General features: G+C 35.7%; 1 protein-coding gene across 3 annotated transcripts in view; it reads left to right on the top strand.

Moving 5' to 3' along the window:
• The window catches only part of LOC107725154 (sodium/calcium exchanger 2-like), a 28,636-nt gene extending 5,871 nt beyond the window's left edge, over nucleotides 1-22,765 (top strand). Inside the window, exons 2-12 of one of the 3 annotated variants that reach the window (XM_016534323.1) lie at nucleotides 1,549-1,686; nucleotides 5,535-5,762; nucleotides 6,846-7,190; nucleotides 8,488-8,943; nucleotides 11,198-11,574; nucleotides 13,242-13,345; nucleotides 14,678-14,695; nucleotides 15,205-15,329; nucleotides 18,347-18,446; nucleotides 19,699-19,977; nucleotides 21,360-22,765. In XM_016534323.1, coding sequence (XP_016389809.1) covers nucleotides 1,549-1,686; nucleotides 5,535-5,762; nucleotides 6,846-7,190; nucleotides 8,488-8,943; nucleotides 11,198-11,574; nucleotides 13,242-13,345; nucleotides 14,678-14,695; nucleotides 15,205-15,329; nucleotides 18,347-18,446; nucleotides 19,699-19,977; nucleotides 21,360-21,736 — 2,547 coding nt within the window. In that variant the 3' untranslated portion in view covers nucleotides 21,737-22,765. Of the gene's footprint in view, nucleotides 1-1,548; nucleotides 1,687-3,042; nucleotides 3,096-5,534; nucleotides 5,763-6,845; nucleotides 7,191-8,487; nucleotides 8,944-11,197; nucleotides 11,575-13,241; nucleotides 13,346-14,677; nucleotides 14,696-15,204; nucleotides 15,330-18,346; nucleotides 18,447-19,698; nucleotides 19,978-21,359 lie in introns of those variants that run through there. The other 2 variants (XM_016534340.1, XM_016534331.1) reach the window with 2 other exon arrangements.
• Nucleotides 22,766-27,319: the final 4,554 nt, after the last annotated feature.

Here is a 27,319-nt window from a genome sequence, read left to right as displayed (position 1 = left end):
GCCATAAAATGACTGCTTTAGGACTAGTGATGAGCCTCAACCAACCATTAGCAATCATACGACTGAACAAATCGATGTCAAATCAACCAAATTTCAGAAACTTCCCTGGCCCAAAGTTTAGAGGTTAGTTAATATTTTTCTGGTGAAAGCCATAATATTTATTGCCATGGATGAATATTTATTAAGTAATCCAGTATTTTGTGGAGGGGAGTCAAAATGACAGTTTTCACCTGAGCTTTGAAGCCAAATCACAGGTGGGGGGAAAATTACTTTTCAACATCATTTTATTTGATCATTATTTTAGTCTTTTAGTAAAATATGTTGACTTTTGCTGTCTTTGTTGCTTTATGTGCCAGTGGTAACAGTTCAAAAATGGGAAAAATCACATTTTGTGTTTTTTCACCAAAGTTTCAATGTTTATAACTCAGGAAGTATTAATGATGTCTCAATATCCATTTAGATTCTAATTGTTAACAGACTTGTCTTGTGGTATCTTCTTTCTTAAGGCTCTGTATGGTTCATTTCCAGAGATACAAGGATCTCAATGCGGCATCAGATGTAAATTGTACACATTTTCAGTGGTCAAAAACCAGATCACTTTGCATACTTTTTTTAAAGAGGAATATCTGAAGAATAAATAATGTTGAAACAAGAAATGTTTCTTCTTTCACTCTGTCAAAACAATTGCATAGAACAATTGCATACAAAAATATTATTTTTTCAAAGTTTGCAAGCCTGTAACTCAAGAAATTTACATTCTGGTTCTTAACAAACTTTTCTTTGGCAATATACTGCACATTTTTAAGGCCCTAAATGGTTCATTTCCGGAATTATTGGGATCTCATCGTTGCTCCATGAGTAAATTGTAAAATCGTGCACAATTTCAGTGGTCAACAACTAAATATGGATCACTTTGCATATAGCTGATTTATTTATTATTTATTTATTTTAAAAATGAATGTCTTAAGAACAAATACATTTGAAACTAGAAATGTATCTTGTTTCTCTCTATCAAAACAAAAAGGTGCCAAAAATGTTGTTTTTCCAAAGTCTGCATGCCTGTAACTCAAGAAGTATAAAAAGTATCTCAATATTCTTTTAGATTCTAATTATTAACAAACTTTTCTTTTAGTATGTTTATTTTTAAGGCCCTATATTGTTCAATTCCAGAGATATGGAGATCTAAATGCGGCTCTACGTGCAAATTGTTGAATTTTATGTATTTTCAATGGTCGAAAAAACAAATGTTTTCATAGAGTTGATACTTACTGTATTTAAAGAAGACTGTCTGAAGATCAAATAATGCTGAAACTAGAAATGTCCCTTTATATATTCACATAGAAGCAGTATATATACTTATGTATTCACGAATGTTTCCATTTTCTGCTTACATTCAAATTTGAATGCCAATTCTGAATCCTGTTTGCTACGTTAATTCAAATCAGTCCTGAATGGTCCATGACCCTGCTGCTAAAACCTGTCAGGCTTTTACTTAGCAGTAATAACTAGCTGACTGCATTCTTAATATGTTCCTCTCTGATCTCTCAGGAGAAAGAGGTGACCATCACAATGCCAAATGGAGAAACGTCAGTGGCCACTGTCAGAATCTGGAACGAAACCGTGTCCAATTTGACCCTGATGGCACTGGGATCATCCGCCCCTGAAATCCTCCTGTCGGTCATTGAGGTGGGTGAGACTTTAAATTGACAAAATGTACTAGTTGGGAAACCCTTTGTGACAATTAACCGCATAACCACTAATTACATTCACAGCAGATGGATAAACCCTCATTAGCGTAGCCTGAGGTTTTACTATTTCATTAGCAGCGTTACCACTCATAATTTAAGTGGTGCTTTGTCTGATCTTTCCGTTTGTATCGAAGCATGATCCATCCATAATTTATAGTCTTGTGTAATTAAAATATACATTTTGTGGCTTTTAGCTTTGCCTTTTAGCTATGAGAACATACAGTCATTCATCTTGCTCACAAGGGCACAATTTTTTTTTTTTAATACAATAAACTTTCTAAAGTGAGAAAGCCCTAATACTACCAGCTAATACTACATAATACCATAAAAACACACACAACAAAATTACAGAAACTTTAAAATTAAAATAAAAACAGAAATATAAAAATGGAATCTAATTCAAAATTGAATGAAAACTATAATACACAGTATTTTTAATACATTTTTAATTTTCAATTAATACATTTCATAAATTAATTTTTAATGTAATAAATAAAACAATGATTATTGGAGTATTTTTTATGTTAAAATACCATTTAAGTTTTTCTACTTTAAAAAGTTTAATTCACAAAAATGTTTAATTCACTTGCTGTTTTCAGGGTTATTATAGTTAAAACTACTAAAAACATTTTTGTAACTTGAAATAAAATAAAAATTAACTGAAAAAAATTAATATAAAAAACTTATTTTATTTCAGCTAGTTTTTAAAGTTCTCACTTTTTGATGACTAAAACTAAAACTGCAATAAAAATGTAAAAAAAAACTAAAATTAATAAAATTTAAAATATAAACTCATTTAGAATATTTAAAGAAAATAGTCAAATAACACTGGCTGTTTCTTTGTGATTTGTTTGTAAAATTTACTAACAATTTCTGAGTGAAAATTGTTCCTTCTAATTATTATTTTTTTTTTCAGTTTAGTACATTACTGATACAAAAATAACATTTATGTGACTTAAACTACACGCTATCGAGCATCTTAAACCAGTCTATGCTGGTTTGTCAGTCCTAATCTGGTTTTCTTGTCCGGATCCTGACCTGATTTTCTACTTTTAGAGGGGATTTCACTCTTTTTGTTGTTACTTTTTAGCTGGGCACTTAATGTTTCAGTAGCCTGTAAAAACAGGACAACAAATTGTGTTTGTTAAACCATTTTGGGTTAAACAGCTTCTTGGCCCTTCAAGATGGAGATAGTTAGCATGACGCATGCTGTGTAAGATCTGGCCTGCAGACTGCAGCTCCCGCTAATGAGGGTCCAGATCATGTTTATTAATGAGACAGAACTCTCCTGGTTCGTTCCTCATCGTCCACCGCATGGAATCGACACGTCCGCAGTCTCAGATCTGTGTAAGTCTGCCATCGGGCAGCATTTAGCATGTCTAGCTGAGCTTTATTGCCTCACATTTGTCTCTCCACGTGGTTTGTCACTCTGCATCATGAGATCTAATGTGTTAGGACATCCGTCAAGGGTTTCACGCACACAGCAGGATTATTGTTGTATGGCTAACGCATGTAAACAATGTAATCACAATGCATCGTTCATCTTGAGATATTGCAGTCTTCAGTGAAGGTGAAGCAGTCAGGCAGAATATTCAGTGGATTTTTGGCATCAGAAGTGTGAAATCTCATTGCAAGCCCAGCTGGAAAGCAGGCGCGGGGTGAATTATCTGTTTGTCACAGACCGATCCCAAAGGCTCGCCGCTCTGTGCTGGTGTTGATATAGAGAGATATCAGTGATAGAGTCACACGCGCTGATAACCAACACCTGCGTGCTTTTTATTTCATTCTATCTGTTTTATCTTACCCAAGGACATTCGCTTTGTTTTCAAGGATGTTCAGTGAATGTGACACATCTTGCAGGAGCATTGAATGCTATTGAATGTGAACAACAGCCACGGATCTGTGTTGAATGGTATATTATATTTCTGATGTTGAATGGAAAGTGACACAATCCGCCAGTTGTTTAAAGGGGTCATATGATGCGATTTCATTTTTTCCTTTCTCGCATAGAGGAATGTACAGTATGTACAGTATGTGGAAAATAATGTGTTTTTTTAACTTTAAACCGCATAAACACATTTCATTACACCAAATACACAAAATAATGTTCTTTTTAGCAGCATCATATGACCCCTTTAATTGTTCTGAATGTTATTTCATTTAATTCAAGCTTTAAACACTGATGTGTTTGCATAGACTGAATGCTGCAACTTGGAAAGACTAAATTTACAACAAAATCAGACTTACAGCATCCAAAACTCAAGTTTTGCAGAGATTTGATGTCACTTTAACATGATGGCACATAATTAACATGAACTTTCAGGGAAATACAATGCAATCATCCTACACTGGATGATAGTAAAACATTAACAGAGAACATAATGAATAATAATTTAATGAATTAATAATAAATTATTACAACAACATATAACAATGAATCATCTTGACTCTTCATAATCGTTCACCTTCACAACAACTCATAGCATTGTTTATCCTTCAAAATTTGGTTGTTTTATTCACGCGTATACGTCATCTTCCAACATGCAGTCAGTGTTGTTATTGTTAACTAAAAACTATTAAAAATTGTTTTTATTAACTGAAACCTGAAAAACTGTAATAAAATACAAATATTAGATGAAAAACTTAAAAACTCTAAATGAAAATTAGAATTGTTGCATTTACCAGAAGTTTAACTTGAAGTACTAAAATTACTCAAATCTGAATAAAAAACATTTTTTAATAAAATAGTATTAAAACAGTTTTTCATCTAACTTATTAGATGAAAAACTTTAAAAACTGGAATGTTGCAAAGAAATTTGCATTTACAACAAGCTTAACTTAAAGTGCTAAAATTACTCAAACTTAAAGTTAAAAATAACAAATGTATTAAAAATGTTGTTTTTCTTAAAAACTTAAACAAGAATTAGAAATGTTGCATTTGTAACTAAGTGTAATCAAATAAGTAATGTGAAGTACAAAAAATACTCAATCTTGAATTAAAAAATATAAATATTTAAACAAATAAAAGTAATACATAAGTACACAAAAAATTGCTAAGACTTAAGTAAAAGTAAAACTGAAAATATAACCTAATTTAAAATATTAATAAATAACTTGACCCTCAAACACTTGCACTCTATTCTATTTCTATGCTACTACTTTGTTTTCTTTTAATTAAAAAAAATTGACCCTCTAACACTAGTGCCCTCTATTCTTTTTCTACTCTTTCGATTTGTTTTCTTTATGTTTATTTAAAAAAATGACCCTCTAATACTAGCGTTCTCTATTCATTTTCTATTCTATCTACTTGTTTTCTTTTTATTAACTATAAAAAACACAAACAAAAAAACCCATGTACTGCATTAGACTAACCGAGATTTTCACAGCACTTACAGTACATATTATTGCTCTTTTGTTGTTTTGATTGCTTCTATTGTCCTCATTTGTAAGTCACTTTGTATAAAAGCGTCTGCTAAACGACTAAATGTAAATGTAACATTATAGGATATATAATACTAAAATAACACTGGTTTTAATCAGTTGAAAGCTTTTATGTTTGCAATTCGAGCAATAAATCCTTTCTCTTTTATGTTAATTTAATTTTGTTTTAAACAATTGCCACGTAAAACACTTCACAACAATTTTGCCAGTCGCTTGGTTTCAATTTTTTGTTGTGTCATGCTGAGCAGCTCCGCCCACAGTGAAATCTCATTGGTCCAAACTCCATGTTAAGCATCAGATACGTTGTGATTGGCTGAGTTTGTCACGTGTGTGTGTGTATTTCAGGTGTGTGGTCATGGGTTTGAATCCGGTGAGCTGGGTCCGGGCACCATCGTGGGCAGCGCTGCCTTTAATATGTTTGTGATTATTGGAATCTGTGTGTGGGTGATTCCTGACGGCGAGGTGAGGAAGATCAAACATCTGAGAGTCTTCTTCATCACCGCCTTCTGGAGTATCTTTGCTTACATCTGGCTCTACCTGATCCTGGCCATCATCTCACCTGGAGTCGTGGAGGTGTGTGTGTGTAAATGCTTTTCTGTATGAGAGTGAATCTCACAAAACCTGTTAAGATTAGGTTTTGGTAATATTTCACCCCTTAAATAAACATCATTATTGACTTTTTTCAGTTTTAAAATGTGGACATCCATTTAGTTATATCCAAAGTAACATACAGCACATGCATATAATACAAAAAGAACAACAACAAAAATTAAACACAGAGACATTTTTTATATATATATATGTATATATATATATTTGATGATCTGAAACATTAAAGTGTGACAAACATGCAAAAAAAAAAAGAAATCAGGAAGGGGGCCAACACTTTTTCACACCACTGTATATGTGTGTGTTTGTGTGTGTGTGTGTGTAAATATAAATATATATGGTGATGTGTGTTTGTATTGTGTGTGTGTGTGTGTGTGTGTGAAAGAAAATGAACCCTGTTTTAGAATTGTGACATTATTTTCATGACAGTTAAGATAATCCAAAATCTCATTAGTGAATGGCTAAAAAAATATTTTTCTCATTACTGAAATGTGAAAAATAATGATATACAGTAATGAGAATCTAATGAGAATCACCAATGAGAACATTGAGAATTACCGGAAAACCAAAGTAACTATCTGGACACATTATGTTTATGAGAATTTGGCAGTGAAACGTGCATAAATGTAATGAAAATAATTAAAAACAGTGCCAAAAACACATTAACCTGCCTAAAAATAAATTTTTTTTAAAATGGAAAATATTAAATTTTTTTAACTTGAAATGTGACCCAAAAATGTTTGTACAATATTTGCAAGTACAATATTTGTGTGACAAACAGTTTCTACTTTACCAAGTCACATAAAATGAGTATAAATGTTGTTTATCTACTGGTACTTCAGACAACAAGACCATATTGAGTCATCTGTAATAGTGAAGCAAGCTGGTACCATGCTGTTTGTCTCTGTCTCTTAAAGTTTAATGTAGCAAGTGCTTTTTGTTGTTGTTGTTTTTTTTGGCTTGCTGTGGTCTTTACTTTTCAAAGTCTGGTTTACTTTCTGTTTATCTGTTTACTTTGTGTTTGCTGTATTGACGTGTGTGTTGTAGGTATGGGAAGCTCTGGTCACTCTCTGCTATTTCCCCGTTTGTGTGATTCTGGCCTGGATCGCTGACCGGCGCCTTCTTTTCTACAAATACATGTCCAAGCGCTACCGTGCCGACAAAAGGACAGGGGTTGTTGTGGAGACCGAGGGGGACATGACCCCCAAAGGTATGGAGATGATGATGGACGGCAAGTTTCCACTGAGGGGCGGAGCCGTAGGGATCGGCACACAGGAACATTGCCAGGATGGAACCGGCAACACAACAGGCACCATGGCAACTCTACCCAACTCCAACAGCACGACCGTTTACATGGATGGTGCCAAGGACCTGGACGAGAGCCGTAAAGAAGTGAGAAAAGACAAACACAGTCATTTAAACATAAACATTTATACATCAATACTCACACACACAGTCATAAATACAAGGAAGTTCACCTTGGTCCACATGTTTCTCATCCTGACAAACCGAGACACTGTACTAAAAAGTATGGTGATGGGAGGAAAAATTATTTCAATTATTGCATTTACGTTCTCTTTTTAACTTTATAAGTTTTTGCATTCCCCCAAAAAACTTTGCCTATCCCTATAAAGCCGAGAAACTTTGCATTTGCTCGCAAAATATTTGTGATAAAAAAATATGAGATTAAAAATATAATAATGTAAAAATATAATAAAATAAAAATATGAGAAATTATATTTCAATGCTTTTGCATTCTTTCGCAAAATTGTTCCATTCTGAGTTTCTTTGAGGAACGCAATACTTTTTGCGAGACAATGCGAAAAGTTTTGCATTCAAATGCAAATTTCTCTGAGTAATGCAAGAGAATGCAAAAACTTTGCAAGATAATGCAATACATTGAAATGTATTTTTTTCTTCCATCTCATATTTTTTCCATTACCATGCCCCATATTGTGCTCTGTAAAAAAATATCCATAAAAGAAGTCCATATGGCTAAAGAGCTATATTCCAAGTCTTCTTAAAGGGGTCATATGATGTTGCTATAAAGAATATTATTTTGTGTATTTGGTGTAATGAAATGTGTTTATGCGGTTTAAGGTTCAAAAAACACATTATTTTCCACATACTGTACATTATTGTTTCTCCTCTATGCCTCGCCTTTCTGAACAAATCTTCCCACATCGTGATGTAGGTATGTGGGGGCGTGTTAGAACGAGCCGTTTTAGGTAGGCGTGGTTGACTCTTAACTTTTACAAAGAATATCTCTTTGGATTTGAGATTTTAGTCTTTGCAACTTTACAGATCTTCTTTATGCACCAAGAGCTTGTAACACTCCAAAGAGAAAGGAAAAATTTAAATCGCATCATATGACCCCTTTAAGTAAAGGAATAGCTTAATGTGGGGAACAGGCCAAGTTGTTTGTACAAAAATATTTACTCTTACTGTAGTTCTCATATCTAATTCACAATTGTCAATGAATCATAATGTGCGAGAGCCAATGCTGTTTGGTGTCATTGATGTCAAACTTGGCATATTGGGTCTTAAGGGATCAAGTTTGAATATTCACAAACTTTTAGATTTGAAAGCTACTTCGATTTTCTGGTTTGGAGCAATGTGAGGGTGAAAAAATTATGACAGAACTTTCATTGCACAGCACTTTCCTTGACCTTTGAATGTGTCTTGGCAGGTGATCCGTATCCTGAAGGACCTGAAGCAGAAATACCCAGATAAGGAGTTGGATCAGCTGATGGAATTGGCCAACTACTACGCCCTCCTCCATCAGCAGAAAAGTCGCGCCTTTTACCGTGTCCAGGCCACGCGCATGATGATCGGGGCCGGTAATGTGCTGAAGAAACATGCAGCAGATCACGCTCGCCGCGCTGTTGTGGCAGGCTGCGATGAGGCTTCAGAGGAGAATGACCTGGCCGTCTGCAGCCGCATCTCCTTCGAGAGCATACACAGTCAGTGCATGGAAAACTGTGGCACCATCATGATACCCGTGGTGTGTCGAGGAGGCCTGGGGGAGAGCACTTTCTACGTTGACTACTGTACGGAAGATGGCACAGCCAATGCCGGCTCAGATTATGAGTACTGCGAAGGGACACTGGTGTTCAAACCAGGAGAAACCAGGAAAGAAATTAAGGTGAGGAGGAGTGAAAGGAGAGAATAAAAATTAGCTGAAAAATCCATCTGAAAACCTAACCTACAGTTGAAACCCTTATACTTTAGCCCTTATGGTCATTAGTTGGTCCAAGCTTGTCTAGATGGTTAATTTACTTGATTACCTGCCAGTGCAGGGGGTGTCCAGTGCTGCTCCTGGAGGGCTAACATCCTGCAGAGTTTAGCTCCAACACACTTCCCTGGAAGTTTCTAGTGAGTCTGAAGAGCTTGATTAGCTTCAGGTATGTTTAATTATGGTTGGAGCTAAACTCTGCAGGCCAGTGGCCCTCCAGGAGCAGGTTTGGACACCCCTGCGCTAGTGGATCTGGAATCGACTGGGATGGTCTCAAGTATCCAAATTTTGCATGAAAGTTGCTTTCTATGTTCGTTTTTAATAACATGTACACAACATACCGTTTGGTCCAGATGAAACTGGTAGATGGTCGTTAGCTTGTCCAAGCTGGTCTAAACTGGTTAAAAAGTTGAACTACCTTGCTAATGGATCTGTTCTTAAATAGGGGAGGGTGTCAAATATCTGAATACTCTGAAGTGACACCAATCATTGATCATCAAATCAGTATTTGTGTGAACTTTGAGGTAATATAAGTTTAATTCTACATGAGTTTCTAAGAACATGTCCGCAACATCAAGTGTAGCGTTAGTTCTAGCAGGTCATGTGAGTCACGCGTGCATCAGTTAACTCTCCGCTGATCCACGTCTACCTATAGGAATACGACACCTATCTCAGCACCCATATATAAGCTCCTTCAGTATTATCAGCCGCTTTCGCGTTGCTTAATAGCTAATTACCCTCCTCCATCCCCAATTCCTCCTCTCGTTCAGCCAGGATTCTGCCTTCTGATTCTCCTTTGAATCAGACTAATTCTAAAATGTGTTCATTAAATTATTGAACATTAATGATATCTGCAATATGTTGGTTCTGTTCTGTTACCCTAAGGGGGTTATCGCTGCTCTCTCTGCTCTCATCCATGCTAGGCTGCATGGATGCACAAGGAGTTCTTGCCCAGAATAGAACCATACCGCCAATCTAAACTGTATGCTAATTGTCTGTCACCTTTGACGATAGTGGTCCTGACAGAAATACAGTTTGGTCCAACTGAAACCAGTGTATGGATTTACATGGTTTCTACTTCGTCCACCTTTATGGTCATTAGCTGGTTTAAGTTGGTATAGCTGGTTAATAAGTTTAACTACCTGCTAGTGGATCTGGTCTCAACTGGGGAGCTAACCTCTGCAGGACACCGGCCCTCCAGGACCGAGTTTGGACAGCCCTGGTCTAAAGTATCCAAACTTTGCATGAAAGTTGCTTTCTATGCAAGTATTCTAAGAACATGTTTACAGCATACAGTTTGGTCCTACTGAAAGCAGTAGAGTAGGTGGTTTTACATGGTTTCATTTATGGTCATTAGCTTGTTTAAGGTGGTCTAGCTGGTTAATAAGTTGAACTACCTGCTAGTGGATCTTGACTCAACTGGGATGGTCTCAATTATCTAAACTTTGCATGAAAGTAGCTTTCTATGTAAGTTTTCTAAGAATACTGCTTTTCCACAGCATACAGTTTGGTCCAACTGAAAGCAGTAGAGTAGGTGGTTTTACATGGGTTCATTTATGGTCATTAGATGGTTTAAGGTGGTCTAGCTGGTTAATAAGTTGAACTACATGCTAGTGGATCTGGTCTCAACTGGGATTGTCTTAAGCATCCAAACTTTGCATGAAAGTTGCTTTCTATGCAAGTTTTCTTAGAACATGTTCAAAACATACAGTTTGGTCCAGCAAAGTTCTTCAACCAAAAGGTTGAATCTACAGTAGTACTGATTCTTGTACGTCCATTAATAGGAATCTTTTATGAACAGGCAATTCCCAAGGACAATGCTTTAGTACCTTAACAACAGCTTCCAAAGAAAAAAACTCTGTCTTTCATGTAGTATACTTCCTTTTAGAAAAACATCCACTCCACAGAGATGGACAGGGCTGTAAATCCATGGCAACAGTGCTGTAGTGTCTGTCATTGGTTGAGTGACAATGAGTGACTCTTTGCCAAAAAGACTGAGAAAGGATTCAGAGTGATGGACACGTTGATCAGAGATGTCAGATCTCTACAAATCCATGTGAGATGAATGTTAAGTCCCTAATGTACTATGTCCAAGAACTAGTTCTGTGTTCTTGAGATTTACTGAAGCAAAACCGTTTTACTGAAAGTCTGTCTGTCTTTCTAGGTGGGCATCATCGATGATGACATCTTTGAGGAAGACGAACATTTCTTTGTGCGTTTGCTGAACCTGCGTGTCGGTGATGCGGAGGGTATGTTTGAGAGTGATGACACGGATCAGGCTCCCAAGGCCCGGCTGGTGGAACCGCTGATGGCCACGGTCACCATCCTGGACGACGACCACGCAGGGATCTTCACTTTCACAGACCGCCTGGTGCGAGTGAGTGAGAGCGTGGGAACCATGGAGGTAACAGTGGTCCGGAACTCTGGCGCCCGCGGAACTGTGATCATTCCGTACCACACGGAGAACGGGACGGCCCAAGGGGGAGGGGTCGACTATGAGGACACGCACGGAGAGCTGGAATTCACCAACGACCAGACAACGTGAGTGTGAAAAACACAAGAAAAGACGGAGGAAATCAGTGTGTGTCTGTGCAAAAACTCACTTCCACAATGCAAGGGTGTTCTGAGTCTATGGCATCGCTATGTAGTTGTTAGGGTGTTCTGAGTGTTTACTCGAAGGTTTCTAAGCAATTGAATACTGAGTGGTTTCTAGAGAGTTGCTAGGGTGTTCTGTGTGGTCACTAGAGAGTTGCTAGGGTGTTGTGAGTGGTTGCTAGAGAGTTGCTAGGCAGTTCCTAGTGTATTTGGGGTGGTTACTGGTAATTTGTTAGGCAGTTGCTAGGGTGTTCTGGGTGGTTACTAAGGAGTTGCTAGGCAGTTACTAGTGTGTCCTCACTGGTTACAGTACTTGAGAGTTGTTTGGCAGTTATTATGGTGCTCTGGGTTGTTGCTAGGGTGTTCTGAGTGGTTACTAGAGAGAGTTGCTAGGGTGTTCTGTGTGGTTACTAGAGAGAGTTGCTAGGCAGTTACTAGTGTGTTCAGGGTGGTTACTAATAACTTGTTAGGCAATTGCTTGGGTGGTTACTAAGGTTTCTAAGAAGTTGCTTGGGTGTTCTGGGTGGTTACTAAGGAGTTGCTCTGTAGTTACTAGTGTGTCTTCACTGGTTACTTGAGAGTTGTTTGGCAGTTATTATGGTGCTCTGGGTTGTTGCTAGGGTGTTCTGAGTGTTTACTAAAGTGTTGCTAGTCAGGTGCTAGGGTGTTCTGAATGGTTACTAGAGAGTTGCTAGGGCATTCTGGATTGTTGCTAGGGTGTTCTGATTGGTTACTAGAGAGCTTCTAGGCAATTTCTAGTGTATTTTGAGTGGTTACTAAAGAGTTGCTAGGCAGTTGCAAGGGTGTTCTGAATGGTTAATAGAGAGTTGCTAGGGCATTCTGGATTGTTGCTAGGGTGTTCTGAGTGGTTACTAGAGAGGTTCTAGGCAGTTGCTAGGGTGTTCTGAGTGTTTGCTATAGAGTTGCTAGTGTGCAATGGGTGGTTGCTAGGGTGTTCTGAGAGTTTACTAGGATGTTGCTAAGCAGTTGCTAGGGTGCTCTAAGTGGTTGCCACCTGTGGCTGGGGTTCCTCCTCCAGTATAAGTCAGTATTTGTTCATCCACCAGCTGAAGATCTAGCGTCTAATCTCCTTGTAAAGTAACAGCTCATCCCTCTCTTTTGAGGTATCACTCATGTTCAGTGATGCTTGTTCAAATCCCTGGAGTACGAGCGATATTGATAGTGATGCTTGCGTGCTTAGTATGTGTGAGTCAGTAAGATCGTTAGCAGATGCAACGCTTCCGTCTGTCTGGAGTCTTTTTTCTGTCTTTGCCGGATGAACGTGACACTGTCCTACATTATGGATGAGCACTAAACGTTACGATTTTCCTGTGTTTGTCAGTGCTGGAGGTAAATCCAACACCACTCAGTAAATTAGCGCCCTTACAAAGCATTGTGGATTTAGTTTTACGTGCATTGAGGTTTATATTTGCACACATTATTGTGAGTGTGAGCGTATGTGAGTGTATGAATGTGATTAAATATTGACATGCAACCTTTTGAAATGAGTTAAATGCTGATATTTTCCATGATTTGTGTGAGCATGTTTTTGTGCCTTTATTTGTTTGTGTGTGTGTGTGTGTGTGTGTGTGTGTGTGTGTGTGCGTGTGCAGTCAGACCTTTCAGGTGAGGATCATTGATGATGAAGAGTACGAGAAACATGAGAATTTCTTCATCGTTCTTGAGGAACCGCGCTGGCTAAAGAGAGGAATCTCAGGTGTGTGTACAGTGTCACACTATAAGGACTATGAGATTAACTCTATTAGTTTTTAGAGTGGTTTTGGGCATTCATTTGACATTCGGGTTCAAGTGATTTCCGATACAGTTGGCTCCGCTCCCAGCCCTAATGAGCTGCCTTCCTAGACAGCATTTTTAGGCTTCATAGGAATGTTCCAGGCTGCAAAATGATGCTGCTTTTTAAGATTGTATAAGATACCTTGTTTTCAACCACAATATAAGGCAACATTGCATATATATTATGCTTACATACTTTTTTGTTGTATATACATTGTATTATATACAATAAATAAATAATGAAAACAAATATAAAAATAAAAAAATGAAATATTACCCATTATGTTTTAAATTGGCATTTTAATAATAATAGCAATGTATAAAATCAACATATTAAAATCAAAACATATTAGATGTACATTTTAATACATGTACATATAAAATGCAAGTATATTTTTATAAACATAAGATATTTAAATTATACATTTATAAATATATTAAACTATTTTGTATATAGTTTTAATTATATATTAAACTATTTTTATTCAGTATTAAAAAGTATCAAGAGAAAATAGAGCGTCTGTAATTTTATTTGCATAGTGTTTGTAGTTTTTATCAAGTAAAAAATAAAATATTTCACTTAATATTTGTGTATGCTTTTTATTATTATTATTATTATTTAAATTATAAAAAGCATTAACAAATATTGGGTATTAATAATAATAATAATAATGATAATCACCATCATAAACAACAACAACAAAAAAAGTAAAATTAGGATTTAGAATATCATTTGTTAACCTAGCAACCCCTTAAAAATAATATGCATGCATGCATAATTTCTGCTAGACTTTATTGCTGATTTGACATTGAAATGTGATCTTGACAAACAGTTTTCCAGTCGTTCCTCCTTCAGTAGACAGCAGATGCTCCTGCATCACTGTAAAACAGCAGCCTGAGGGTGTTTCTGAGATGGTCACCAAATGCACTGACTTGCCTTAAAGGGTCTTTGCTCTGCTGGAGTCAACTATTTGACACTAATGGATTCAGCTGTTAGCAGCAGTGTTGCTTGCGTGTGTGATGTGAACAGCGCTCTTTGTCTGAGCGTTTCAGATCAGTCACTTATGAAACGCTGTTTTTGTTAGGATGCTGGTTTAGTATTCAGAGAAGCAGCTCACTAAGGTTTGGAGCAGAGCCACAGTCATGGGATACATACATGTATATGCGTGTGTGTGTGTATATGTGTGTTTATTAATGGAGTAAACTCATCTCCAGCACTAACTCCATCTCTCTTGTCCCTCCTTACATCACGCAGCCCTGCTGCTGAACCAAGGTAAGGTTTCAGATCAACCTCTGATCAACTGACATGTGTCCACACTAACCCTCATGTTACACACTCAGCAGAGAGGAGAGAGGGGCTAAAAGCTTCCCAGAACCCATGAGGGATGTGATTACGCTGTGAAAAGCGGGATCAAACGCTGACTGTTGAGAGAGAGTTCAAACCATTAGACAGAAAGTCAAAAAATATCTCAATATTAGCTGACGCAGACAATCAATCTCAGTTTTTACTCTGCTTTACAGAAGTAAAATGGGTTGAAAACAGCATTGTAGTTGGTAGATTCACAGTCTGGCACACATGCATTCAGAAAGTCTCTCAGAGCTTGTGTTGTTTTGTTCGCGTGCGTGTCGTGCTGTCATACGTGGCGTCTTATTGATCGCTGGAGCTGTTGTGTTTTTGATTGACAGGTAGGGGGTGTGCTCTCCGTTTCCTGTCTGTTGTATCTCATCTATTCTTTTCTGTCTTCTGTGTGTCTCTTTTCTTTGATCGTCTGCGGCTTTCAGAGGATCCGGAGGGGCAGCTGAGTACAGAGGAGGAGGAGGCCAGGAAGATAGCAGAGATGGGGAAACCTGTTTTGGGGGAGCATAGCCGGCTGGAGGTAGTGATCGAGGAGTCATATGAATTTAAGGTAACAGTTGGAAACATTGAAAGTAGCATATTTTATTTTATTTTATTTTCAAAGAGTCCTGTGAATTTTCTGTAAGGTTTCAAGTCTGAAAAAAATAAAAAATAGTCAGACCATATTTTATTTTATCAAGGAGTCCTATAACACGTCTGAAAACAGTAAAATTAGTGAGCCCATATTTAATTAAATTTTAGTTTAGTTTATTAGTTTAGTTTATTTATCAATGAGTCACATGAGGTATCACATCTGAAAACAGTGAACTTACTGAGTCCATATTTAATTTTTTTTTTGGTTTGTTTATCAAGCTGTCCTATGAATTCAAGCTATCACAGTTGAAAACACTGAGAATTGTCAGTCCATATTTATTTATTTATTTATTTGAGTAGTCCTGTGAATTTTCTGTAAGGTTTCACATCTGAAAATATATAAAATAGTAAGTCAATATTTTATTTATTTATTTATTTATCAAGAAGTCCTTTGAATTTACTGTAAGGATTCACATATGAAATCATATTATTATTTATTTATTTATTTATTGATCAAGGAGTCCTATGAATTTACTGTAAGGATTCACATCTGAAATCATATTATTATTTATTTATTTATTGATCAAGGAGTCCTATGAATTTACTGCAAGTATTCACATCTGAAATCATATTATTATTATTTATTTATTTTTATTGAAGAGTCCTATTAATTTACTGTAAGGTATCATTTGAAAACATATTTTATTTTATTATTTTGTTTTATTAAAAAAAAAAAAACCAGATGTAATAATTCAGCTATATCTCCCAGCCCTATTCTTCCTCCATCTGTTCTGTAGACATGACATGAGGCCACACGGTGAAATCATGCATGCTGAACAGACCTTCATGTACAGTACAGTAGAGCTCTATATATAGATTATGTGTTATACAGCATGAAAAATGCACATCCATCAGTCATACTGGCCCACAGCTTGAGACTCCCAGTAGATTCCCAATATATTCCTGCACATGATGGTTAGATTTTTTTATACATATGCAGTGAGTGATTTTCAATTATAACTGTTTATGACTATTTACAAAAATACACTGTAAAAAAAATTCTGTAGTTTTTACAAAATAATTTTGGCAGCTGTGGTTGCCAGAATAATTTTGTAAAAAATACAGAAAAACTGTAAACACATTTACGGTATAAAAATAAATTTTACAGTATAAAATTGTAATTTACAAACAAGAAAATTTGAATGTAAACCAGTAAATTCAACAATGCACACTGCTATTAAAATCTGTTTTGTACCTTTAACATACTGACAACCACCATAATAATGCAGGTGGTAAAAGAGAAAGCCACATGAAGAATCAAAGCTCATCACAAGTAGCTTCGCCACAAGCAGAAGTATATACTAATATATAGAAGGTTCACAGAGTCATTCATGCAAACACAAAACACCATCATGGTAACACACATGATACTTAAATAATGCATTAAACTTTCATTAAACGACAGAAGATGTAACATAAAGCCCAAATATACATAACTAATAACAAAAACTATTAAAAAAACATGATTATTTAAACAAAATACTTTCAAATGTGGAGTGTCATGCAGGGAATTCTGGGAATATCAGTTTACTGTTTTTGACTGTAAATTATACATTGATTTGTTATTTTTACTTCTAAAAACTGTAAAATTAACAGCATTTTACTGTAAAATTACATTAAATGTCTGGTTAGATATTTTACAGTTTTTCCCTGTATATAGTACGGGAAATTACTGTTAACCTATTAACAGTTTTTTTCCGTAGCATTTTTACAAAATGTTACAGTTAAAATTACACTTATTTTTTACAGTGTATCATTTGAAGTTCCCGCTTACTGATTACCCAGAGTGAAATGATGCATTATGATTGTCGGCTCTGTTCATGACAGCAAATGTTGACGGTATTCTCATCTAAAAATTACATTCATATCATTTCTTTTTTTAGAGTGTTATTTATCATATCGGTGGTGCTAAAAGGACAGTTGTCAGGTTCATTATGTTTGTCATGATAGTAATATTTGATGCCAGCACTTCAGAAGCGAGGATGCAAAGAGATTATTAAAGTGTTGGTGTGTTCACATGACAGTTGAATGTGGTCCAGTATTAATTTATTTAATATTCAATGCACAGTGATTAATTGAAAAACAGAAAGTGGGCCAGTTCTGAAAAAAAAAAAAAAAAAACGTGAACAGGAAAAAATTGTATCTGATATTTTCAGATCTAAAAGATTATATATATATATACAGTATATATATATATATATGGATGTGTGTGTGTGTGTGTGTGTATATATTTATATATATGAATTTAAAAACACCTTGCTACGTACTGCGTTGAGCTAACCGAGACTTGTCATAGCACTTGCATTTTATTGCTCTTTTGTTGGTTTTGATTGCTTCTGTTGTCCTCATTTGTAAGTCGCTTTGGATAAAAGCGTCTGCTAAATGACTAAATATAAAAATATGTATATATAATATATAATCATAATTATGCATTGAATCTGCTATTTTCAATTCTGAAAATGTCTAATAATGATAATAATAAATATAATAATAATAATAATCATACATAAATTATATTGTGCATTTATTTGAAAATGTTATGTTTATTATAACTTTATGAACAGTAAAAATCACATTAAATCTGATATTCTCAGTTCTGAAAATATATACCATTTATTTATTTTTATTTTTATTTTTTGTCTAATGCAATGATCATCATAATTGTGCATTATATTAAATGATATTATGAAAATGACATTGATGATAGGGTCCCGAAGACAAGCACAGTCCCAATCCTTTCACTAGTGATTATCCTGAGCTGTGACATCAAAGCAAAATACTGTATACGTCCATTGTATGATATAGTTACCCCTGATCATACGGGCCACATTTATGTCATGTGAACAACCTCGGATAAAAAATCAAAACTGAGCAGAAAATCAGAGTTGGGTGCTGAATGGTGTGAATGTTTGAGTGATCTGTGCTGTGTTTCAGAGCACGGTTGATAAACTGATCAAGAAGACTAACCTGGCGCTGGTGATCGGCACTCACTCCTGGAGAGAGCAGTTCGTGGAGGCCGTGACTGTCAGCGCAGGTCCGTCTCACACACCTATGTGCTCCTCATGAGTGTGTCAGATGTTTAATTGGTCTCTTTTGAAATTGGAATACACTGTATGAGTCACACCGTATAAATTTCATTCCCTCAGCAATTCTCAGACTTAATAAAACACATAATGAGGCTCTTACATTCTCAAGCTGCTCTTTTAACGCTCCGTCTCAGAAGCTTCAGCAATGCACAGTCTGAAAGCAAGAGCTCAGCTAAAAATGACATTTCTGTGCACCTTTCCAAACCTTTGTGACTTTATTTCTTCCATGGAATACAAAAAAGAAATAGTGCAGAATTTCCAGCATGCCATTTTCTATAATGACTAAAACTGTTGCTAAAAGTACCATAGAAATAGTCTATACCAGGGTTAGTATAGTTAATTAAAACTAACTTTTTACAAGCAAACTAAAACTGAAACTAAAATTGAAACCATTAATAAAAAGTTACTTGCAATATAATTAATGTTAACTAAAAAAATAAAATTGCAATCAACTCGTCATTTAGTTTAACTTGATATACTAAAATAACTAAAACTAAAATGTAAAATTACAATATATTAAAAATATATATAGACATAAAAACTGCTAACAGTGACAAAAACACACAGTAAAACTAATAAAACCTAAAAAAAAAAAAAAAATCAGCTAGTTACAAAGGCAGCATTTCTCATTTTCATTTAGTTTAACTCGATGTGCTAAATAAAACTAAAATTTAAATTAAAAAATCAATAAAAACGATATAGGTATATAGAAAAAACTACTAAAATGACAAAACAGTAAAATTACTAAAACTGGGAAATGAAAATTAAAAAGGAAAATATAAAATACACAATGATTCAAAATAGTAATAAAAATTATAATATTATCTCAATGATTCTAAAATAACACTGGTCCGTAAGTTGTAAATAAAGCTCATGGAAGTATGATTTACAAGAAAATATTTCAGTCTTTCTCCTTCAAATGTCATGTTCAGTTCAATGTGTTACATGTCAGTTCTTTGTATTTGATTTGCTTGAGTGAAAATTGTTTCTACACCTAATTTTTGGATTTATTTTATGTTTTTTGAACGCATACAATTGAATTTTAACTTCTAAAATTACAATTCCATGAGACTATATATACATATCTAACAAGTTTGTTTGTGATGTGACCCTTCCATCTGGTGGTCAGGTATGGTAATGACCGTGCATGTAGAATTGGCCAGAGTTTAGTGTAATTTATTAATTATGTGGCATCCTCAGGTGATGGAGATGAAGATGAAGAGGAGGGTCGAGAGGAGCGTCTCCCGTCCTGCTACGATTACTTCATGCACGTCCTGACGGTGTTCTGGAAGGTTCTGTTCGCGTTCGTTCCGCCCACGGAGTACTGGAACGGCTGGGCCTGCTTTGTGGTGTCCATCACTGTAATCGGCCTCCTCACTGCCATCATCGGAGACCTGGCGTCACACTTCGGCTGCACCGTGGGCCTCCGGGACACCGTCACCGCAGTGGTGTTCGTCGCTCTGGGCACTTCTATCCCTGGTGTGCTTGAGGATATAATGAAGGGTTTAGACACTTCTCACTGCATTAGATTACGAAAAATGCACAAAACACACTTTTCACTTGATAAAAGGAACATTTTATTTATTTACAGTTAATTTTGTTCGGGTTTTTAAGTGATAAAAGTGAGTTTGGGGTCATTAAGAGTTATTTATTTATTTATTTTAAATAAGCCATGACTGATCACCAAGACTGCATTTATTTGATCTAAAATACAACAACAACAAAAGTGAAATGTTATTACAATTTAAAATAACTGGTTTCTATTTGAATATATTTTGAAATGTAATTTATTTCTGTGATCAAAGCTGAATTTTCAGCATCATTACTCCAGTCTTCAGTGTCACATGATCTTCAGAAATCATTCTAATATGCTGATTTGCTGCTCAAGAAACATTTCTGATTATTATCAGTGTTGATAGATAGATAGATAGATAGATATAGATAGATATTTTGTGGAAACCATCATATATATATTTTCCAGGATTTTTTTTTACATTAAAATGTTCAAAAGAACAGCATTTATTTGAAATAGAATTTTTTTGTATTATTATAAATGTCTTTACGGTTACTTTTGATCAACTTAATGCATACTTGATGAATAAAAGTACTCCTTTTTAAAAATGAATAACATATTTTTGTCCCTAATCTTTTGAACAGTAGTATATAGTGGTTTATATTACACTTTAGTGAAAGTAAATGGCATATACCTGTACGCAAAACTGCTAAAATTCACATTAAAATTTATTTTGCATTAGAGTGTTATTATTAATAATTATATAATTACATTAAATGTCAATATTTGATACTTTTTTTATTTTTTATTTTTTATAAATATTTATTATTTTTTTATTAGTGCTGTCAAACGATTAATCGCGAATAATCGCATCCAAAATCAAAGTTTTTGTTTACGTAATATATGTGTGTACTATTTATATTTATTATGTATATATAAATACACACTCATACAGTATATATTTTGAAAATATTTACATGTATATGTTTATATAATTTATATTATATATAAATATATTTAATATACAAATATAATATATTTTTCTTAAATATATACGTGCATATGTGTGTATTTAGATATACATAATAAATATACACAGTACATACACATGTTATGTAAACAAAAACGTTTATTTTGGATGCGATTATTCGCGATTAATCGTTTGACAGCACTATTTTTTATATTACATTCAATTAGATTCGATTCGATCCAGAAATTCTTGTAAAAGTTACTGGCTGATTTTGATCATTTGAAAATATGAAATATTGGCCATTCTATCAGCTTTGTCGATATAAACGTCTACCACCAATGTCTATATTTTCTCATGCTCTCTGTCTCTCTCTTTCAGACACATTTGCCAGTAAAGTCGCCGCTACTCAGGATCAGTACGCAGACGCCTCCGTGGGAAACGTCACAGGCAGCAACGCGGTCAACGTGTTTCTGGGCATTGGTGTGGCCTGGTCCGTGGCGGCCGTGTACTGGGCCATCCAGGGCAAGCGCTTTCACGTGGATCCTGGCTCGATGGCCTTCTCCGTCACCCTCTTCACTATTTTTGCCTTCATCTGCATGGGGGTGCTGCTGTTCCGCCGCCGGCCGTCTATCGGCGGAGAGCTGGGCGGCCCTCAGGTCCCGCGCCTGCTCACTACACTCTTCTTTCTGGGTCTGTGGTTCCTCTACATCCTCTTCTCCAGCCTTGAGGCCTACTGCCATATCAAGGGCTTCTGAACGGCCCCGTAAAGGAGAAACGGGGAGCAAACGCTTGTTACAACACACACTTATAGCTACAAACAGGCTTGATAAACTACATACATCAACACAAGTTTGCACACACACTTACAAAACACTTATGAATCGCTGAATGCACTAATGCAAATCATTCAGCTTCGATGAGACCTAGAAGAGAATCCAAGGTGAAAGAGAAAAAGAGATGGATGATGCTGGAGAGAGATGAAAGATGAGGAGTTTATGAAAAAGGAAGCAAAGCATGTAGCAAAAGAGGGCAAAGATGAGCGCGATGTACTATAAAGAGGGAGTGATGCTGTAAAATAGTCACACTTCTATCTTGTCGTCTCTCAAGCTCATAGGCAGAACTGACGCCTTTTGCAGCTGTTGTCACGTAACAGGTCTTTTTATGGTTCAAGGGCCCAATAACTCAGAGTAAAGATAAAAGGTGTCTTCAGAACTGTAATGAAAATGCACCAGCAATCGGGCTGCTTGACTGATCAGCAGTTTCGGTTGCAATGTGCATCATTCTGTACTAAAGCAATCATTTATGATTGTTGCTTGTACAATATGACTGCAGAGTTCTTGAATAAAAGCAAGACGGTCTGAAAGTTGTGTCACATAGACGTCAAGCATGTAAAATTACATTAGACCCAGCAATGAATATGCACAGCAGGATATGATGTCATGTTCTAGGGCTTCTTATTTTAATAAATAATAATGCAGTCTAGTGTGACTGCACCTAACTTCGAAATGGTTCCATATAAACCCAAGCAAGCCGTTTCGCTAATGTGGCCAATTTTTCACCTGCTTGATGTCGGAACTGAGCAAACTCAAAGTTAATAGTAATGTGAAGGGAATGCTAAATAATGAAATATTTGTTTCGCAAAAATATTGTCCATAAATATGTCAAATGAAGACAATTTATCAGTGTACGTGACACACCAAGCAATCCAAAATTGTGCCCTGAAATGACAAAAACATATTGCATTTTAATGCTATTTATGGTTAATAGTTATACTAAATGTAAACATCTAATACAAAATAATATTAAAAATAATTATATTATACTCAAAATATTATTTTGAAAATATGAAATATTGGCCAGTTTATCAGCTTTGTTGGTACGTAAATCTACCGCTGATGTCTATACTTTCTCATAGTCTCCCTTTTTCAGACACAATTGTGCCCTACAAAAAAAAAATATATATCATTAACGATCACAGCAAAATAGTGGCGAAAATAGTCTGGCTTAAAGGGATAGTTCACCCAAATGAAATGTGTCATCATTTACTCAACCTCAAGTTGCTCCAAACCTGTATGATATTTTGAAGTACAGTATGTTGGTAACCAAACAGTTGTTGGTAGCCATTGACTTCCATAGTATGCAATAGTATTTGTTTCCATACTATGGAAGTCATTAGCTACCAGCAAATGTTTGTTTCCCAACATTCTTCAAAATATTTTCTTTTGTGTTCAACAAAAGAAAGTAATTGATAAGGTTTGGCACAACTGGAGGGTGAGTAAATGATGACAGAATTTTCTTTTTTGGGTGAAATATCCCTTTAAGACTAGAAGAAAGCAGCAGTAGCTCATGGACAGAAGATTATTTGAAGATGGAATTAGAACGTTATCTATTAGAAATGTTATCAGAGACTCAATATTCCGCTAGATTAACCTTCATCCTCTGATCGGGTCATTTTGACCCGAAATGGCTTTATTTTTTAACAATTGAGTGTTCACCTGAGTCACACTGAATCCAGATACTTACATTTATTTTTACATGAATATCTATTCCACACCTCAACAGTCCCTCTAATTCAACGAACAAAACATCTTTTTCACAATGACTGGGATCTTCTAAAATGGAACACTGGACATCATAAGGATTTGAATCTTAAGTTGTTACATTCATTCTGAAACGGAACACTGGACATCATAATGATTTGAATCTTCAGTCGACACATTCATTCTGCACTTTCGCTGCCTAGAGACAATGGAGCTCCTCTTTTAAAAGTGTCAATGTAAAAATTTCACCGGAAGACACTCGCCGTCATCTCCATATCTCCAACGGTCAAGCCACTGGGATGTACGCAAAACATAGTAGTGTTCAGAGTATGCTAGGAATAAAAGACATCTCCGTTGATGCTTGCAGTGGCTGAATGGGTACCGTCAAAGTAACTCTTAATACAAGTTTATTAGAAGAGCAAATGATTTGGGTGTCAACTTTACTACGGTGCAAAAACTGAAGCGTGTTCACATTCATTCGATGCATCCAATGACTGTGCAAGTTCTCATAACGAAACGCTAAAGTCAAAATGTCACTGTACAGTTTCTCTCTGCATTGTGTAAACCTGTCTGGGGCGTCTTGATCTAGAACAGTTAAGAGCTGCGCAGTGATTGGTTCTTTATAAACTCATTAGCTGGTTAGTCCACTCATTATGTGTGGAGCTGAAAGCTGATTGGTCCCTGTCAGATTCACAATCAAATGTTGTTTACTCATAGAGCACTCAGGATTGTGTGTATATGTACGTTTAGGGGATTCCAAGCGTTTTTATGTCGTCAGCTCATCTGTCCGGTCCGTAGATGTTTGTGTAAAGGTGTGTGTACTGTGTTCTCCTGCTATACTTCAGGGCTGGACTTTTGTCTGTGGTCTAGTCAATCGAAATGCATGATGGCGTACATATTGGCAGATCTATAATGGCATGCTTTGACTGAAGACATGCATGAATTTGAAGTTTACTGTGTTTGTTACTAAAAGGGACAACAATGATGGCTGCCTATGTCAGATCTCTTTTATAATATTTTGGTGAGAGATCAGTACTTAAAGGAATTGTTCACCAAAAAATGACAATTTTCTGAAAATGTGCTCACCCTCAGGCCATCCAAGATGTAGATGAGGTTGTTTCTACATCAGATTTGGAGAAATGTAGCATTCCATCACCTGCTCACCAATGGATGCTCTGCAGTGAATGGGTGCCGTCAGAATGAGAGTCCAAACTGCTGATAAAAACATCACAGTAATCCACAACACTCCAGTCCCATCAGTTAAGCAATGGTGAAAACAATGGATTTGTTTCTTACAAACACTCAGCTTTTCAGTTCACAAGATGTTAATAGATGGACTGGAGTGGTGTGGATTACTTGTGGATTATTCTGATGTTTTTATCAGCTGTTTGGTCTCTCATTCTGACGGCACCCATTCACTGCAGAGGGTTCATTGGTGAGCAAGTGATGTGATGCTACATTACTCCAAATCTGTTCTCATGAACAAGCAAACTCATCTACATATTGGATGGCCTTAGTAACCATATAGCAAATTTTCATTTTTGGGTGAACTGTTCCTTTAATTAACAACATTTAATTTATTTAAGAGCAGATCAAGATGTCTTCTTTTCAAGAATGTCTTGTGGTAAAAAAAAAAAAAAGGCACCTTTGATCTGTATTTTCTCATGCTTTGCCTCACATATTTTTCACATTGAACAATGTTCACGCCTTTGTTTACAGTTCGGTAGAGAGAACTATGCTCTCTGACATAGATGCTAATGATAAAGCATGAAATCTTGTTTTATACATGCTCAACATCAGCATCAACATAAACTGGCTTAAACAGACTGTTAATCGCTAGGTAGAAAACACATCAGTAGAAAATTGGGGAAAATGTTTCTTGTCTTTAACAGAGATTTTCATATTTGATATCTGAAGCCCTGAAGGATGGGGTCAATCCTAGATTAGCAGAATCCTAAATCTGTTTTGTTCCCAATTATTGCCTTAAGAGACTTATTGATTATTTAATATTTAACTAGTAACATTTCATAATTGTATCTGTATTGTGTTACGTTAGTGTGTTTGTTTTCTCTGAGTACAACAGAAACCAAATTGATTGAGACAAAGTGTGCAATATGCGAACCTACCCTGAGCAACCGGCATTGCAGTAAACCCTTCAGTGATACTTGGTGCCTATCCCGACCCTGTCGCTTGCTTCGAGGTTTTCTTTAGTGCATGTAGGCTTTTTCTTCTTAACACTACAAAGAGAAAGTGCAATAAATCTGACAAATGACAAGAAGAGTCATAGAGATTTTCTGAAAGTTAATGTTTAGTTTGATCATCGCTGATCTTATGTTTCTGTGGCATCAAGTCTGGAGAATCTGTAGAAATCACCCATTGCCCTGAATGTCAGCGTTTACTCTTTTTACGACTCTGTTAATGTCGAAAGCTTTGTAAAACTTTTTGGAATACGACTTTGTGACATTTCCAGTAGGTGATTTTTCTATTTCCAAGTGTACTCAAATTGATAGGAACCTCAGTAGTTATTGATGTAATAGTTTTTGATAACTATTTCCAAGATGTTTAGATATTCTCAGTAGGTTTACTTGGGTTGCAAGAAATCACCGTATGTTGTATGATAATTCAGACTCCGTTTATAGTGTTTATTAATGCAGCGAATTCATATGCTGCATCCTCACATCCATCTATCTATCTATCTGTCTATCTATCTATCTATCTATCTATCCATCCATCTATCTATCTATCTATCTATCTATCATTTGTTTTTCTAATGAATTACAAGTAATGTCTCTGTAAAACAGTTTCTTGTGCACTGGGCCAAAGGCTATTTCTATTTATTAATTTATTTACATTTAAGGAATTTAACTCATGGTAACAGAGTGAAATACATTGTAGTTGTGACTGTCTCGTCTGTTGACTGTGTGAAGGGCATGTTCATTGAGTAAAAGGCCTTCTTGGCTTTTTCCAACACACGTCTTCATGTGTTCTGGTGATGATGTTGCATTTTTGATGTCCACCAGCGGTTGGACTGTGTTCATTACTGTAAATTTGAAGTTGTACATGTGCCTCTAATGTACAAAATGCACGAAGTACCTGTTTGTATGCATGAGCTGTTATCAGTGTCAAAGTTTACATTTATATCCCATCTTTCGTTTCTTATTTTGCTTTTTTTTTTTTTTTACTTGTAGGTATTTTTTCACCCAATTCATTAGAGATATTATAGAAATATTTTAGAATAGAATTGGAAGTGGGAAAGATAACCTATTGACAAACAGTTTGTTACATCTGCCTAGAAAAATGTGAAAAAGAGTTACTACTTTCCATGTTATGAATCTCTGTCTTGTTGTCCTCACAGTTTTGTATGTTGTCTGTCTTGCTCCCTGCCTCGTTTTTGTGCACTTCTATCTGTGATCATTCTCTTCTGCCTGTTAAATTACTTTAATAATGACTGAAAATGTCCAAAATGATGTGACATTAATATATATAAAATACTGTAATAATTGACTAGAAAGTAACATTTAACGTTTTTGTTCATTTTTTATGGGAGTAGCATAAAAAGTCAAGACAAAACTAAAGGCGGATGAGATTTGTTTTGAAGAACGTGGCATGATGTGTACTGTCAAGAAGAAAAAAATAATGTAGCTGTTAGAGCTCAAGCAGACCTTATTGAATATAGTTTATTTATTTTAAACATTTCCTGTCCTTGAGTGGTTTTTATTAACACACACGCGATGCATCATAAAAGTCTTTGATCTCTGTATGTAGAGAATGCTGTAGGCCTATGACTGTTCATTTGCA

This window comes from Sinocyclocheilus rhinocerous, unplaced genomic scaffold (genome assembly GCF_001515625.1).
Source record: "Sinocyclocheilus rhinocerous isolate Xijiao unplaced genomic scaffold, SAMN03320098_v1.1 scaffold1755, whole genome shotgun sequence".
NCBI classification, from domain to species: Eukaryota; Metazoa; Chordata; class Actinopteri; order Cypriniformes; family Cyprinidae; genus Sinocyclocheilus; species Sinocyclocheilus rhinocerous.
Note: the sequence above shows the minus strand (reverse complement) of the source record. Positions and strands in the feature narration are given on the sequence as shown.